General features: G+C 40.0%; 1 protein-coding gene across 1 annotated transcript in view; it reads left to right on the forward strand.

Annotated features, from left to right (window-relative positions):
* DCDC2 (doublecortin domain containing 2) overlaps window positions 1-11577 on the forward strand; it is a 55178-nt gene extending 43601 nt beyond the window's left edge. Inside the window, exons 9-10 of the mRNA XM_038129463.1 lie at window positions 7299-7637; window positions 8911-11577. Of these exons, the coding sequence (XP_037985391.1) occupies window positions 7299-7637; window positions 8911-9018 (447 nt within the window). The 3' untranslated portion in view covers window positions 9019-11577. The remainder of the gene's footprint in view (window positions 1-7298; window positions 7638-8910) is intronic.
* The last annotated feature ends 6390 nt before the right edge of the window (window positions 11578-17967 follow it).

A 17967-nucleotide genomic window follows, 5' to 3' on the forward strand; every position in this document is an offset into this window, starting at 1 on the left:
CTTCTCCCATGCTGAGCCCTTGGGAAGTGGAGTAAGCAGGAGAGTTATGAGACCTGAAGTTATCCAGTGCATGACCCCATAAGGAATTCAGGCATGTTGTGCCAGCCTGCTTTGCCATGGGGTATATGATACTGGCTATTAAGATGTGATGTAGAAAGAGACTCTGGGTTTGGGTTTTGGTTTGTCCTTTGGGTTATTTCCCCCCTCCAGATTCATCATCCTCATCTGCTTCTCTCCTTCTGTGTTTATTTGTAAAAATTAGTCGGCAATAAATTTATCTAACAGGCACTAGTTTGGAGTTTTTCTGTAGATGTTCACATTCTTGGTTCTTTCATTATCCATTTGCTTTCCAATTTTACAGACATGTCCACTGATTAATGCAGTGCTTCACTCATTATTTCCCATTTCCTGGGCTGTGATGTGATGTGAGATTGTGTATCTCTCCTAGGTGAGCTGGAGCTGGAGTATATCATCAGTAGCAGAAAATTTGCACCTTTCATTTTCAGTTTTCATTATGGAGTACACATTTTGCTTTAGAGACCCAAGATTCACCTCAGTGAGCAGAATAAAATGTTTATCTTCCCCATGGCCGAAGGCAAAATGTTAAAGTTTATGTTTGTTCATCATTACAACAGGCTGACTGCTTGAAGAGACATTCTTTGATTAAAAAGGCTACAACTTTTCACGAGGAAACATTTTGCACTACATCAGTAAGGATTTCAAAATGGCATTTGGAAAGAACGCATGCAGAACTTCTTATGCTCAAATTTTGCTACAAGTGATGCAGCTGTAATTTAAGCCTTATGAATTTTGAGTGCTGACAAGCCAGCAGATAATATTTTCCACTGCATGTTGTTCTTTCAGCTCCACTGATTTACACTTAATGTTGTTATTGTTTGTCTGTGTGAGATTGGGAAACTTACTCTGATTGGTTCCATACAGTTCAGAATGAGAAGGGAGATCTTTACTCAGTTTCTTTGGTGCCTTGAGAAGGCTGACCTAGAACAGAGGCTAGACAGAGTTAAAGAATAAAGTAGGGATTTATTAAAAGGCCTTAATGGATACACCTTGGGCAGTACAAGAGCACCTTCTCAAGGCATCATCTGCATTGGGTAACTGTGATTTATGAAGTTGTAGTAGCAATGCCTGACCTTGTCTTTAGAGGCCTGTGTGGCCAGCAGATGAAGGGCCTCCACTTCTTCTGAGCGAAGCCTGGGAGTGTAAATCTCTTGTAAAACTAGTTTTGATACCACTTTGAAAAAGTTTCTTCAGTGTAACCCTGTTTACAAAAATTTCAGCAATCCTAAAGCAGGCAGTTTCCCAAATTGCATAACTTACTTGCTTTAACTTGTATTTTTGCAGTCTCAGTAAGATATTTTTAAAAATGCTTAACAATTTTCTCATTATCTACAGGTATGCTCAGCTGATCATATTATATTATAGGAAGTGAAGTTTAGGCAAATTTTGTTGAAAAATTTGCCTGCAAAATATTGTGGGGAAAAATAAACTTAAGTGTCACTGAAGTAGATGGAAAAAAATATTTTTGACTTAGTAACATATTAGAAAATATTTTTCTAATTTTATGATAAGATCATAAAATCTTTGAATGGTTTGGGTTGAAAAGGACCTTAAAAATCATCTCATTTCAATCCCTCTACAACAGACAGGGACACCTTTCACTTGACCAGGTTGCTCAGAGCCTCATTATCCTGGTCTGGAACACTTCCAAGGATGGGGCATCCACAGCTTCTCTGGGCAGCCTGTTCCAGTTTGTAACCACCCTCACAGTAAAGAACTTCTTCCTAATAGCCAATACAGACCTGGCCTCTGTCAATTTGAAGTCATTCCCCTTGGTCCTGTCACTACATACCCTGGTAAAAAAATCCTCTCCAGATTTCACAAAGGCCCCCTTCAGGCCCTGGAAGGTGCTGTGAGGTCTCTCTGCAGCCTTCTCTTCTCCAGACTGAAACCCCCAGCCCTCTGAGCCTGCCTTCATAGGAGAGGTCTATATCCCTCTTATGCTGGGGGCCCCAGAGGGCAGTGCTCAAAGATGCTGGCTTCTCTATCATGGCTGCATTACAATTAAGGAATGAAGTATGCTTCCAATTACTAGACAATGAAACCAATGAAGGGAGTTTGAAAAGCTGTTTTTTTTCCAGACGTCAAGTTCTTTAGTTTCCATTTATTCTAGTTGGACTTCTAGGTGCTGTGACATTATGAAAAATTAGACTCTGTGGATTCAGGTGCTGTATGTGTTGTAAAAAAAATATAATAATGGCACCCATCTCATGAAAAAGTTGGAGTTTAAATGTTGTGGGGATAAAGACTTTTTGCCTCCAGGAACAACAGTGCATTTTGTGCAAATGTGGGAACTATGTGGGAAGTGTAAGACAGTTGAACCTTAACTATTCATTTGCTTGTTTTCAAGAGCCTGGGTTTTGTAAATGATGTGGAAGTGAAGAGGGCTGCTGTCACTTAGCAACACTTTCTGGTTCAGGAACAAAATGTTTTGCTGTTGGAATCTATGCAGTGCTGCTACGAAACATTCCTGAGTAGGAGCAGGGGAGCTCTGTTCTGGAGAGCTTTGGTGCAATTGAAGTCAAGTGTTCCTGTTGCTGCATTTGTGAGATGTATTCATGCTGCTCTTCATCACCATTAAGATTTTTGTTGTCTACCTCATTGTTTGTCTGCTGTGACCATTAGCCAAGTAAACATTTCCAAACTACTTCAATAAAGCAAAATTTTGTTTTATATTAATGGTACAAAATAATTTCTTCCTTAAATGATTTGTGATACTGCACTTTTCAGTATCAGTCATGTACAAACCTTCTGAGAGGTTTGCATTAGCATCCCTAGAGGAAAAGAAGCCAAATGCTTCAATGTCTGAAGATTTCCTGACTTACTGCTTTTGAGTGATGATGGCATTTGGTAATGTAGCTCTTAATGAATGATAGCATGATGAGTGTAATTAGAATATGTCTTTCTTTTTTAAACACTCTGTTTTTGCTGAGATTAAAAATACTGTCAAGCAATTCTTGAATGCAAAATGAAATTGGCTCTGTTTCTCATCAACCTGTTAGTTAAGTCAGGAGGCTTCCAGAAGGCGAGCTGGGTCTGTATTTCCAGCAAGAAGCTGAGAACTGCTTCAGTTTTTCTGCATGCCTTTGGTTGAATATGCTTTTCAATGTACATATGCAAGTCTTTTGTCAGTGAGTCTTTTTATTGCTGGTCCATGACAAGCAAAGAACACTTCTCACATTCACACAGGTATGGTCTGAAAACCAGTTATTTTAAGTAATGTGCTTTTAAGCATGAAACTGCAAAAGCATCACCTTTGCTTAAAAGATGAATTCAGCAATGCAAAAAGGAAGGTTATTTCCTATTTTCTTCCCACCATTCAAAAGGCAGAATTACAAACCTTATTATGATTAGTTCTGGCTTTAAGAGGAATGGTGATAATCTCACACAGTGACTGGAAAAGCTCCCTGCTCTAGAACTCACTTGATTGTGAAAATTACCTTAAGGAATAGGAATGCTTCTCTAGTCCAAGTTCAAGTTGTGCTCTTGTTTTTGGAGGTGTGTAGATGGGATTAAATTAATGCAGGAACATTTATTTTGTAGTTCATTATAGTAGCCATGTTCAGTTACACTGGGCTACAACTGGCTGGTAACTTCCAACATGAATTTTTGATGCGCCTTTTGTTCTCTGTTATAATCCTTGATATTCTTATGATAACTGTGTTACATAGAGGTGATAGAGGCACTGAGGCCTGGAGATATATCCAGAGCTGTTTCTCTGGATTTGAGATGCCCTGAGCTTTTATAGGAACCACAGATGTGAGGGACAACTTCCTGTGAGCCAACACAATGGCTGAAGGCTGAACTCTTGACTTCTGAGCAACAAGAGCAGTCCCACATCTATCTTAGCAATCCATCCAATTCATTCCATACAGGAAGTTCTGACTGAGAATATTTTGATTATTTAAAAGGTGACGGATAAAAAGCTAAAAACTAAGATGGGAAATGTCACTGCTTCCGCATCAGTATACAAGGTCATTGCTGACTTGAGTCTAATTTCTGCAAGGATAGGTAGGTCTCAGTCAGCATACCTGTTTTGCTTTCAGTGTGCCCATCCTGGTTTATTCTGACTGAGGGAGCACAGTTTGTGGTAATTTTGGTGCATATATAATAGGCAATTCGTGCAGCCGTAGGTGGAGGTATGGCTGGACTGCATCAAATTCAATGAAAATCTTCCAAATGACTGCAGGGGACTTTAAATTACACCCTGACCCACCAAGTACTTTAATGTAGGCTTTAGTTTACTATTTCAGGATCACTGTTATCACTGAAACTGTTCAAGAAGGTAAAGTTAAGCATGTACAGCATTTACAGGCTTTGCACTATTAAGACCTCTGGTTTTCTCCCTTTTTCTGTTTTCTTCCCTGCATGTAAAAATGCAGATAAACACTCACTTTCCCTAAATATGAAATCCCAAATTTTCTAAGTGTACCTCTTTCTTAGTGAAGAAAGTGTACTTAAAATAGAGAATGCTAATTTATGCATAGTGAATAGGTCAATAAAATCTCAGTAGAAAGTATCGCACTTTTTTATGTAAAGAGCAATGTACTATTTGGTGGGTGATTTTGGCCTTCAGTTTCCTCCCTATAGTCCTGTCTTAGGTCTGCTATGCAGTCTGAAATGCACAGTCAGTGGTCATATTTGAAAGGCTACTTTTGTCTCTGCATGCAGAGGGAACTGTACTACATTTCAGATTACCTTGTGAAAAGTCTTTTACTCTGAATCAATGTTGATTTTGAACTTGTTTGAAATGTCCCTTCTTATGTAGTGTAGCTTCAAAGGAGATTAAATGAAGACTGTGTTTTGCTTTCCAATTATTAGCTGAAAACGTGGCTTTTTATTTTTGTCTGTAATAGTGATGCCATTGTAGTAATATGCTCAGCTATCCTGAAATTTTCAGTTACTATGAAAACATACTTGCACTGATGGGAGTTCTACTCATCTTGTTTTCTACTATTATTTTTCTTGCAATTTAGCTTGATTGATCAAGTTAAATTAGTTGGAATTTGAATGTTATTTCATGCCAGTACTATTCTCTGTGAGCTTTCAGTGAGTTTCTGGGTGCAGTTCAATAATGCTGTGTTTATATTCTATGTTGCTCAGATTTAACTCTTCAAAAATTTGCATCCACACCTATTTTAGACAGATAAGGTCAAATGAGTCTAGCTGGCATAGCACTTTAGGAAGTCACTGTCTCTCAAATGTTCGTTGTGCTTCCATGCCAAAGACTTCTTCCACAGTGGTGAAACCAGTTAAAGCATTGAGATACATATGTTTACACCATGGCATAAAGCCTACACACTTTCTTCTGCAGTCCAGAATGAGCCACCATACTAAGGCCATGCAGGCAAGAGCATATATTCCCTTCCACTTGTACCCACTACCAAAAAGCTGGAAATGTAATGTCTTGGATGTCTACAACAGTTAACTGAGAAAGAATGTGTTGACTTTTCTTATCCTTGCTTCATTTAGTGTGTGTAATGTCATGGCAAGCAGGTGTCATTAAGTAAAACCAAACACATTTTTAGTTAGTGGTGTCTGGTGTATGTAATTTGTCCCACCCTCCCATTTCTGGTCAGAATCCAGAGCTGCTAATTTCCTTAGCAGACTGAAAGAAAATTAGTAGATAACATGTCTAAGAGTAGCCGGTAACTTCTGAGAATTTATGGATCTGCAGATTCTTTGCTATCTTTATGTGCTGCAGGTTACGAAGGTTGGATCAAGTTTGCTTTGGATGGTGCCTTCTTTGAAGGTTTCTGTAAAGACTTGGCTTGTTAAAGTTTTATTTTAGTGCTAATAAAGCCAGTTTGATGTTACTAGATGAAAGTGAGTCAGAAAGGCTTGAATAAAAACCACATAGAAATTACTGTACTTCAAAAATCACTTATGGAGCCACTATTTACCTGGTTGTGTACCCATGTAGTATTCCTAGTAATTCCATATTCTGTGAATTATTGCAACACAATAACTTGTTCTTCTGCAGCTGTGCCAATATGGCATTGTGCACTGGCAGTTATCTTATGTTGCTACTTAGATATCAAAGGAAAATCAAGATATTTCATCAAGAGGCTTCAATAAATTCTTGATCTTACTGAACTGGCTCTTATGAATACATTGAAGGTGATGAAAGAATTATTTTGAAATGTTATGATTAGTGAGGAAAAGAAATTTTTAGAAGACAACTTACTTCTCTGTCACAGATAGCTGCTTGCATTAAGGAGCTACTGAGGATAGTAAAATTCCAAACAGTTTTGATTAGGAGATAATCTATTGCTCTCAGCTTCTTTGCTTAGATTTGGAGTCTGATGAGGCTGGGTGGGAGGCAGACACCTTGTCACTCCTGTGGGAATTTTTCACTTTATTTTCATTCATACCTCAGCACAAGTATGTAAGTATTCTTGGCAGGTGGGAGCATTGGTGGACTGAATAGTTAGGTGACTCTTCAAAGCTGAAACTGGTAGGCAGATGACAAAGACCAGATAATTTGTGCATCCATCTCCCAGGCTGTCATGAGATGATGCTGCCAGCAGCTTTATCCATAGCGAGTTTCTTATAACTCTTCTAAAAGGTGAGGCAAGATCTTGTTTCTTCTGGCTACTAGTCCAATTCTGTGTAGGAAAAAAATTGCTGCCAAATGTCCAGCAAAACCTAACAAAGCCAGTGTACACAGGGATCTTTGGGAAGGGGAATGATGTCTTGGAAGTGACCAGTGGTAGGTCTGCCTCATCTCTCTAACTACTTTTCTGTGTATTCAAAGAAGACAAGACTGGTGGTGGTCATGGCATGGCCGGGTCCATAGTAAAATGCTTCTTGGAGAACAGTTTGTAGGCTAGTAATACATGATATTTTCTTGTGACAGGAGTTAATAAACAAGTATGTACTAGATGCTGGAAAGTCATAGAACCTGGAATAGATGGAACAGACTAAGCTGTTGCTGTGTCAATGAAATTTAGCTCATTCCAGTTGTTTTGAGTGTGGTCAAATGGATTAAACTCCGTGTAATAAATTTAAATCTCACCAACACATTTTGGAAATGAAAAATAAAAGGGCATTATGGGGTGTAAATACAGGAGCATAATTTCCTGTCCATGAAGACAAACCTCAAATTAGCATACTTATTCCTCAGTAATGATGTAATTGTGAATTTTATGTTGGTCACGTTTCAGAATTGCATTCTGATTTAAAATGCTTGACAATGCTGCTGCTTTTCCTTTCACCAGAGACCAGCAGAAACTGTAGATGAAGAAGAAAATGTAGAAGAGGAAGATGACAGGGGAGAGGAGCCACATAAAGGAGAATATCCAGAAGTGAATGGAGAGGAAAGTGGGGAAACTGGTAAAGAAAGAATTGAAGTGGAAAAAAATGAAAAGAAATTAAATGAAAATTATGAAGATGAAGCAGGAGAAACACAGAATGTTGACCAAGTAGAGGAAAAGGAACTTATCTATTTCAATGGCAAAAACAATGAAGAAAATGGTGAAGGAATGGAGCATTTGATCTACCAAGGTGATCTTCAGCCTGAAGAAGAAATAAAAGAGGATTCTGGCAGTCAGAACCAGGTGAGTGTTTATTCCTTCAAACTGTTTTTCTTATGGTATTGTCCCTCATTTATCTCAAGCTTATGGTTCTCATCTGGTCTCTAAGTAGTGAATTTCTGATAAAGTCCTGAGACCATTTACAAGAACTTTGATTTGTGGAAAAGTTCTTTTTCATCTGTATAGATCAGTTACATCGGTATTTACATTATATGCCCTCCAACTGAGAGAGCAGATGTTTCTCACTATTTGATGAATCTGCATCTCCTACTTTCCTTAGTATGCTGAATTTTGAAAATAAAAAGTAAAAAAAAAAAATTCTTGCAGTTTCCAGAAAAGCACAATCATTTTATATTTCCACAGTATGTTGTCTTTTAGGACAGAGAAGAAGGGTGTGTTTATGACACCAGTGCCTCATTATTTTGATGAATTAACTTTCACAAAAGTTGCATTTCATAAAGAGCTTTTGCCATTGCTTTGTAGAAGTTTCATCTCTTTTTCTTAGAAATTGAAATATACAGTGGATATGAATAAGATCCTGCAAAGCAAGGGGCTTTAGTCAGTTTAAAAGCAAATATCCTGTTAATTTAGGATACACAGTAACATGCTGTTGGCTTAGATGGAGGGATGCAACCCACATAAATAAGGAGAACTCCCCTGACTGTCAGATGGAGTGACCAGCTCACAGAGTGTGGGAAACAAGGTGTTTTGTTTGATGGAGAGAATCCAGGTCTGGGAAGAGTGGGATTCATGAGTGTCAGAAGCAGGGCAGATTGCACATTCCCTGCCTACAGGCTGCTGAAAAACAGTCTCTTCTCTGCTTCCTGTGACATTGGGAGTGGTTTCTTGCACTTTGCAACTGGGCTTTCTTCTGTTCCTGTATGACACACAAGAATATTTTCCATTGTGAGAGAGCTGAGTAACATGACATCTTCTTGGGCTCTGAATTTATTCTGTGTTTCATATATTTGAAACTTTTTTTTTGTTTTAGATAAGCTGAAGTTATTTATGGAAATGGAAAAAGTGAGTGAGCATTCACTTTAAATGCATATGTGGGTAACTGGATGCTTGATGAAAGAACTGTAGGGGGGAACCTCTAATGTGAGCGCTTTCTCCTTTGGAAGACATATAAGTGTAAAATAAATGAAAATTTTAACATGATCACTCTTGGAAAACATTTTTTTCACATTAAGAATACCTTGTGGAAATTTTAGTATTAGGTGCTTAATGCTGTTTTGAAATGAAGTGAAATCTTTGGTACCTGATGATGTTTACAGTGCCTGTCCTTTTTCCTGAGGTTGATCCTGGTCTTGAAAAAGCATCCACAAGTCCAAGGGTGACAATCACCAGCCCACAAGAAAGTGAAAAGAACGACCAGAGCAATGACTATGCGGCAGTTGCTTAAAGAAGAAATGTCATGAGCAGAAAATGAAAAAGGATAACACTTTAAATATAAAGCATGTTATTTTTCGTGATTGGTAAGGAAGAAAGGTTGAGCACCCATGTAATGAGTTGAGAGATGATGATGCTGTATGGACTGATGAAAAACAAGCATTTATATCTAGTAGAAGAACATAGAATTATTTTTACAGGGTGAGATTTTCTGATAGGATTTGAGGATTTCTAATAGTAGTATTAGAAATAAATTAATTGTTCAGTGGTGTCAGATAGTTAGCAGTAATAGAACAACCACAAAAATTACATTGTTCCAGGGAAAGGAAAAGAGACCCACCCAGATTCAATGTCAAAACTTCTTTGTTGATTTGTTAATGAAAAGAAACTATTTTTCACCTTTTAACTAGGACATGTGTAGTTTTTCCTCTAAAATTCCACATGATAGGTACAATTTCCAGGTATAACATTAGGATGTAACTAGAATATGTTCCTCACCGAATGGATTTATGCTTGCAGAAAAGGGTTTACTATAATGAGGAATCAGTTCAATGTTACTAAATAGTCTATTTTCTGTATATTAATTAGAATTATTAGGTTTTGTATGCATAAATAGCACTTATTTAGCACTATGAGTACATGTGGACAGCTTGCAATACTGCAGCTTGTTTCCATTTAAAACAGAAAATTTTGTTGATTGTCCTGCACTGATTCACTAATAGTGAATTATTGTCATCATGAACAAAAAACAAAGGAAGAGAACATAGTATATTAGTTTAAAAATTCGAATTTGGATGGATTTGTAATTCAGTCTAAGAGAAGCTTAATTTATTAATGAAATTAAAAAAAAAAAAACCAAAAAACCACATGCCTGGATTCAGACTGAAATTTCCATGAAACCATTGCTGTTGATGGAGCCATTTTAATATGTGAGACATCAGGGTGAGCCCATCCAGCTTTTTGTAAAAGTCAGGAACAATTATCGCATTTATGAACCCTTTGCATAGGCTTAATGGTTGGAAGTGTGTCATCATCCTTTTGAGCAAGCTGTCTCCTGATAGGCTGTGGCTTAATATGCATTAGTAAATAAAGCATTGATCCACAATATTAATTCTCTTAATGACACTGATTCCATTGCTCTTATCATTTCTCTGTTAGTAATGGGAATAATTTGTAGTTCATAGAAATACAGCCCTGAGCATAATTTTATTAATTATACAAAAGAAATAGTGGGTTTCCTTATCATTAATGCTAGTAAATTATTACTACAAGAAACTTAGTGTCATTTTTGTTGATTTCATGCCATTAAGACAAGAATTACATTTATGAACAAATTGAAGTTGAAGCACTGTTTAAAGAATGAGAAGAGCCACTTGTCATAACTGAAACTCAAAGAAACATCTTTCCTTCTTCTACTAGTTACTGAGTATATTTTTCCAAAGTAATAGAAATTTGTGGAGATCCTTCAGCATATTTCTGTGCTTTGGCCATGTAGGTATAAAAGACATGTTAAAAAATGTATGAACAGGGTTAGAACAGTTTGCCCTGTCTCATCCCTGAATTGTCTGTGAAACCTTCTATCTGTGAAACCTGTAGCTTCTGTTGAACTGTCTGACAAAGATCGAAGGGAATATTGCATTTGTGATCAGTTCAAAATAAGCTCCTAATTTAGCCAAGCTCTTAAGAGAAGTATGCATGCTTCTCTTTTGTTTTTTTGGGTTTTTTTTGTTTTTCTTTTTTTTTTTTTTTTTTTTTTTGTGATAGCAGTTAAGCCTATGCTCAAATATATTTGATTTCTCTGGGATTTAAAAATACATTTATAGTCAAGCAGATGTAAAAACCAACCAACTCTTCCTCGCCCCAACATCAACAACAACAAAAGCCTGAAACAGACTGGATAAAATAACTGTGCGTGATAGTGAGGTAAAATGACACAGGTGCCTTTATTGTTGGTTTCTATTTATAGCTTTTGAGTGCCAGCAGTTTCTATCATTTCTTTCCTTTCCCCAAAAGTTTGGTATTTTCCATGCTCAAAAGACTTACAGATATCAATAACAATAATTTAAAGGATTAAACTAAATTCTATGGAAATGTCACGTTATCATTTTTCTTCATAGGAACATGAAATTCCTGTGAGTGTTACTCAACTTTGAAAATGTTTCCCCCTCTCTTGTCTTGTAAGAAAGACAGGATATATTTCTTCAGAAAAGCAAATCAGATTGTTTGGAAATAGAGATATGACCATTTTATCATTCACTTTGCAACACTGACAATGTGAGTTTTATATCAGGTTCTTTTATTTTGGGGAACTAGTTTATGCCTAACAAATAATTCTAGTAGAAATTAAACTAGAATGATACAGGTGGTCTTGCTAGTAGTTTCTCTGTCATGATCTGCTGTGTGTGATGGTTTAACTCAGTTTTACCTGAGAAATACGTTATTTTGTAAAGTTTATGTAATGTTATTTTATTAAGCCTAAGTACAACAATGCTGAGGGTTTTTTTAAAGAATTGTTTTCTTGGTTTGCTTTTATTTTTAAAAATAATTTGCTATTAAAGAGAACTAGAACAGATATTCCTGTGTTTTCTCTCATATCAAGCCCTGTTTGATGTTAAATCTGTCTTTGATTTACTGACTTTATAAATTTGGTTATTTTGCAGCTGATAGGTTTCTCCCAAAACTAAAACTTAAAAAAACCCCAAAAAACAAAAAAACCCAAAAACCAGATTTGATAGTTTTCCTATTGCAACTGTGAAAGAAAATATGTTGTGATACACAGTTATAAATGTAAGGCTATTGGTGCAGTTAAACTTGCTTAGGGAGTTTTTTAATGTCACAGTTCAGGTTAGGCCTGGGTTATTGGGATGTGTGTACTGTTCAGCCAATACTCAGCAAATGACAAGAATTTTATCTGTTCACTGGCAATTTCTGGGACAATTACCAAACTTCTACGTGTGTGTCTCCCTGCAGTGATTCCTAATTTCAGCAAAGCATTAAAGCATAGGCTTAAATCCTGTAAGACTGTAGTTTTCATTGAATTTTAACTAATGCTCTGGTACCTTGACATCTCAGAGCCAAAATAAAGTTAGTTTGTTGAAAACAATCAGTGAAAACAAGGAAAATACAATCCCTGCTCAGTTTCATCTAAAGTACAGTGAAATAAATCTGTGTGCAGAAGAGTAAAGGACTAAGTGTGAGTATTCTGATCACTTGAAAATACAGGGAAAGGATTGTTGCTGAGCTGTTTTGGTTGATTACCCCAAATGTACTTTAAAATAACAGTTAGATAATAAATGTAAATACCAAATGATGTATCTCCAGGGAGGGTGTGTTTACTAAGTAGTTACAACCAAAATGATTGAATGGGATGGACTCAAGGATGTTTTGTTCTGGGTGGCTGACAGCCTTCAATCTAAGTTTTGATTAAAAGAAGTGCTGTGGACATGGCAAGAGACAGTGGAGCCATCTGCTCTCTGTAGATTATTCTGTGTGCACATTTGTATCCATCAATTTAGAGATGTGTGTGAGTGCTGAAACTGCGGGCATTTGCTGTGTGCTCACAAACACTGCACACATAACTCATGTGCATATTAATGGTTTAATCTTCTTATAACATTAGTGATGGGAAAATGTTATTGGTTGTAGCTGAAATTTGCTATAAGTATACAAGATTATATAATCTTATATATATCTAAACCTAGTAATAACTTCATAAAAAGGGTGATGTATTTTCTTATATTGTGTGTACAGTTCAGTGCTTTGCTGAACCAAGCTCAGAAGTCTTGAAACACTGAAGTAAAAAGGAAATATTGGCCTGAGAGCTACTGGAAGCTATGGGGGCCAGAAGGAAGTGGACAGGATTTGGAAAATTCAAGAAATAAAGTACAAATCTAGAGTGTAACATGTGACCCCAAAACATTGAAAGGTCTTTAGTATTAACCTGGTGAGCAGAAAAGTCCCCCAGCATTGCCAGATGGGGCTGTCAGAGGACAGTGCTTGGGACTGTCCTGCAAGAACCAGGCTGTGCTTAGAAAGCCACAGGTGAGCCTCCATCTGGCATCTACATCCTGAGTGTGGTGGAGCTGGGACCCTCTGCCCTCCTGAGCTGTCTGCCCTGCAAGGCAGGTTGTTCCTCCCAGTACTCCCAGCATGGATATGGTGGTGTTCCTGGTGGCTACCAACCCACTCCACTCCTTCCCAGACACTGCAGAACCTTTCCTCCCTCCCTCACCCCTCCTACACCAGTTCACCCCGCTGACTGCACATTCAGGGGGCACGGCCTGAGGAGGGTGAAAGGCAGCCCTTTGCATCTCTGCCAGGCCCTCCACCATCCTAGACCAAGGGATCTAGGACATGGAGGTGCCCCCATCCCTTCCTGCTGGCAGGCTGCCCACTCCCTGGCCAGGCTCTACATATGGAAATCAGTGTGCAGGCCTCCTGCCAGCACTGCTCCATGCCTCCTGCATCTGGTGGCTGTTGGCTCCCACTGACCCACCTTCCAATGAGCACTGGCGTGGAGCTGAGGAAGGCACTGGCACAGGACTTCTCTCCAGTATGGCCAGTGTCTGTCTTGCACAAGGAGCCCAGTGTTGGACACAGATGAGGGGAAAGGTCACCTCCCTCCATCTGCTGCCAGAGCTTTGCCTACTGCAGTCCAGGGCTCTGTCAGCTGCCTTTGCCCCAAGGGCGCTTTCACACCTTCAAATTGGGGCTCATCCTGGGGTCCTCCATGACCCAGCTGTTTGCATGGCTGCTTCAGAGCTGGTTGTGCCCCAGCATCTATTGCTGCAAGGGTTTGTCCCTCCCTGGTGTTGGAGACTGAAATGCTTTAATTTATGGCTTAAACATCTTCATGGAGTACTTTGGCCTATTGTAGCAAAACTGTATAAAAGCAGCAGAGAAGACCACCATACTCTAAGGCTCTGCATTGCTCGTTTATTGAGATAAGATGAAGTGACTCAGGTCTGGGCTGGGGAAAGAAGAATACATTCACAGAGGGATCAAGCTTGGCACCCTCGAGGTGGAGACCACAGCCCCAGGGCTATCAGCTGCCAGACTCAAACACCAAAGGAGGGGGTGAGGAAAGGTTTTGGGTGGTAAAAAAGCCTCCAGCCAGAGGCAGTGAGCACCCCTCATCTGCTGTGCAGAGGAGCTCAGCTCTGGGGCCTCTTCATCCAAGGAAGAGCCACATCCACATGAAGGACAGCAGAGGAGGTGTTGTGGCCTGTCAAAGGACCCCCCACAAAGGAGTCCCCAGACCCTACACTGGAGCACCAAAACATGATGCAACAGATCCACAGTGTTGCAAGGGACAGTGTCAAATTGGCTCCCTGCATGGTAGGTATCTGGACATTCCCACCTGGCCCGAATGCATATCAATCCATTGAATTCTATACTTTTCAGCAGCAGGAGGTGGGGAACCCTCACCACCAAAAAGACTAGATGGAGGGGAGCAACAAGACATCATAGGGACCCTCAGGAGGGTGATATGTTTCTACCTAATCCAAGTCACTATCTCCCTGTGTCATCCCCACCCTCCCCCTTTTGTTCTTCCTTTCTTTTTCTTTCTCTTTGCCTCTTTTGCTATTAAATAAAATATATCAATTTTTTTTTGGTACAACATCTAACTTCATTTGGTTTTAATTAAGTTTCAGGGTATATTTCGAACCTTTTTGGGTTCAATCTATTTTATTCACAGAGACTTTTTTTTCTTGGCTCTTCTGTGTTTGAACCAGTTTGAACACCTGGGTGCAGTACTTAGCTCTTGCCCTGGTTGAGCTGCAGGTAGTTCCAGCCCCTTTCTCCAGGCCATCAAGGCCCCTCTGCTTGGCAGAAAAGAGCAGTTTGTACTCACCATTTGGAGTAACACGGCTTCTTCCCCATAGTGGAATACTGTGTTGAGACACTAAACCAAAAGGTTTTATAAGGATCTAAGGGAAAGTACATTTCTTTAAACTCACCGCACTGCTTTCAATTCTTAGTTTAGGGCTACTCTTGTTTTTTTTCTTTCTTATCCTATCTCTATCAGAAACTAAAAAAAAACTGTTCAGATTTTAAAGTTTAAAATATTAAACCATTTATCCATTTATATTTCCTTCTTCTTCAAGGCTGTTCAACACAGTCGAATGAAAAAGCATTTCTAGAAATGCATATTCCAATTTAAATGCTACACCTGGTAATTTCTGTCAAATGCTAAAACCACCCCTCTCCTCCCCAATATCACACTATTTATTTCTAAGCAAATAATTTTTTTTTCAAATTAGATTATTCTTATAGATATTTGTCATTAAGAAATTAACTCCCAATTCCCCTTTCCTCTCTAACTGAGCGAGACTTTCCCAAACTGTGAGTATCCCAGTGGCTGGAAACTGTGTCTGCTTGGGAGGAGGTAAAGTGGTGTGTCTTTGGGACTTCTGCTTGAGAAGATGGGAACAGCCAACCCTGGGGGGAGGCGGGGGGGAGAAATAAGCAGTCCAGCCTTCAGCTGAAGTAGTTTTTTGGATGAACCAGTTGAATGTTGTAAAACCAAGGAGCTCAACAAAATCAATGCTTGAGATATGAGAAAATTCTTACTTTATTACCAAGTAGTCAGGGGGTAGGTAGTATTTCAGGTTTGGGTTCACATAGGTGAGTGAATTCTCCCACTCCTGAGAGAAGAAAATGTGTTCAGACTTCACTAATACATAGACTTTTCTTCTTGTATTAGTTGGGAAGGACCTCTGATTTAACTAGAGATTTGAGTGATTTAAACTCCCCTGTCTCAGTGATGAAGTGGTGGTGTCAGAGATAACCAGTCACACTGCCACTGCACTTTCGGTACTCAGCTTGGTATCCTCACAAAGATGTTGCCCTTTCTTCCTCTACTGCCATGGGTTGTGGTTTCATCACTGCATACACTCTCCTCATTCTTCTGTTTCTCTGCTGCGTTTGCTTCTTCCAGTTTGGTTGTAAGAAAAGATACTACTAAAAATAATGCCTGTACCACATTCTCCCTTAAAATTGTTGATTCAAGGCTGGCATCCTTTGAGTAACCTGAGCTTTACACCCTTCCCGTCATTCTCTTATTGTTCCCACTGATCTCCACTGAGTTAGCACCAAACAGAAATTACCTCGGTGAGGCAAGGGCTAGGATTTGCATCCACTATTTAAAAGTAGTCTCCTTCTGCAGTGAAAGAGGCATGGGTAAAGACTATTTCCCCTTTTCATGCAGCACAAGGCCTAGTTCAAGATGAGCAAAGAGTTCAGAGTTCAAAGTGCCCTAACCCCGTGACTGTAGGTGGCTTTATCCCAGGACAAGGAAGGTGAGGTAGCTAAGCCTCTTGGGTGCCTCTGGCTGGGGGCCTCACCCTCAGGCACATCTGATGCTTGCGGATGGTCCCGAGTGTGTGCAAAGGGAGGGAGACATCTGTTGTAGCAGCATCATGCTTGCTCATGGGGATTAGAACCTTTCCCTGGAAGAACCTTCCCAAGTATGATTTTCTGTGGGGAAACTGAAGCAGAAGTTTTTTGGCATAAAAGGAGTTTTGTTTGTTTTGGTGGGGGGGTGGGTAGTTAATCTCAAAGACTTTAATACTGGTGTTAAAACTTTTTTCACTCACTAGTACCTCTCGACACTTGGATGTTCTGCTGCTGTCCCACAGCAGGGAGAGCCCTGGTGCTGCAAAGGGCCCTTGAGCGTGGCGGCTGGGGCTGGGCAGGTGCCAGGCAGTTGCCTGGCTGGCGCATGTGGGAAGCAGATCATGGTTTGCTGACTGACCTAGTGGTGTTTGCCACTGCTCTCCGACAAATGCCCACTCCTCTGGAAGCTTCCAGCAGGTGAAAAAACTACACACAACACTGCATTATGAGGGCTCCTGTAACAAAAGAAGTGACAAACGTGTCAGTGCCCCAGTGTCTGTGGGCATTGGGCTCCGTGTGGTGCTCCCAGCAACTTTGCTTTTTTAACTGCTCAGCCCTGCATACAAGCAAGGAGCCAGTGAGCCAGTGCTAGATTAGTTCCCTTACACATGGGATGCAGACTGCAGTCCTTGACATGTCCGTTCTCTGCACTTTGCTGTGAGTGTGCCTCAGTACAGGCCTGACGTGCACAGGAAACATGGCCAGCAGCCTCCTTAGACAGCAGATCTGGAGATACTTTGGTGTCCACTTTCAGTTTCTTCTAAACCTGTGTGATCCACAGCTGGGTGTTTTAAAGATAAGGACTTGATGGGCTGGTCTGCACTACTCCTGGAGGGAGGTTTGGGACCTGCCTTGTGTAGGCCTGCTTGTTGGCTTGCTCGCAGACAGTCTGAGTGAGGAGACTTGGCATTACACTAGAAGACTAAAGACCAGAGCCTTCTAAACATTGAAGCCATGAATGCATCTGCAGAGACAAAACAATCTGGCTATCAGGTCTGGGGTTGCTTTTGAGCTGGGGCCTTCAAGGTGTATGCCAGTAGTTCAGGCAGGTGAACTTCTGTGTGATCTGGAGAACGTTTTCCCATCATACTTTTGGCTAAGCACATATGGTGCCTGAAGAGCAAGGAGTTCAGTTCAGCGAGCCATGCTGAGGCACTCCTCAGAGGGCAGTCACTGCTGCTGGAGGGGCAGAAGAAGGGCAGAGGACTCAGACAATGCTCCATGTCAGGTCAAAGATCTGTCTACATCTCATGTAAGACCTATGGTAAAACACAAGACACGTTTAAACCAACAAACTCAATTTACCACTTTCCTGTTACATGATCACCTGGAGGTCAGAGCAAACTGTTTGCCGTCCAGTCTGTTGTGATTTTAAGCTAAAGAGGGGCTGGCTGCATGTACTGCAATCATCTCTCTTTGACTGGTGCTCAGTGCAAGGGACCAAGCTCTTACTGCTCCCCTCATGGCATAATATGGTGATGTCCCCTGTGGAATCCTCTGACTCCTCCCCCTCATGGAAGTCCCCAAGGCCCTGCCTTGGAAGACTATCACAGATTTTCCTCAC

Source organism: Motacilla alba, chromosome 2 (assembly GCF_015832195.1).
Source record: "Motacilla alba alba isolate MOTALB_02 chromosome 2, Motacilla_alba_V1.0_pri, whole genome shotgun sequence".
NCBI lineage: Eukaryota > Metazoa > Chordata > Aves > Passeriformes > Motacillidae > Motacilla > Motacilla alba.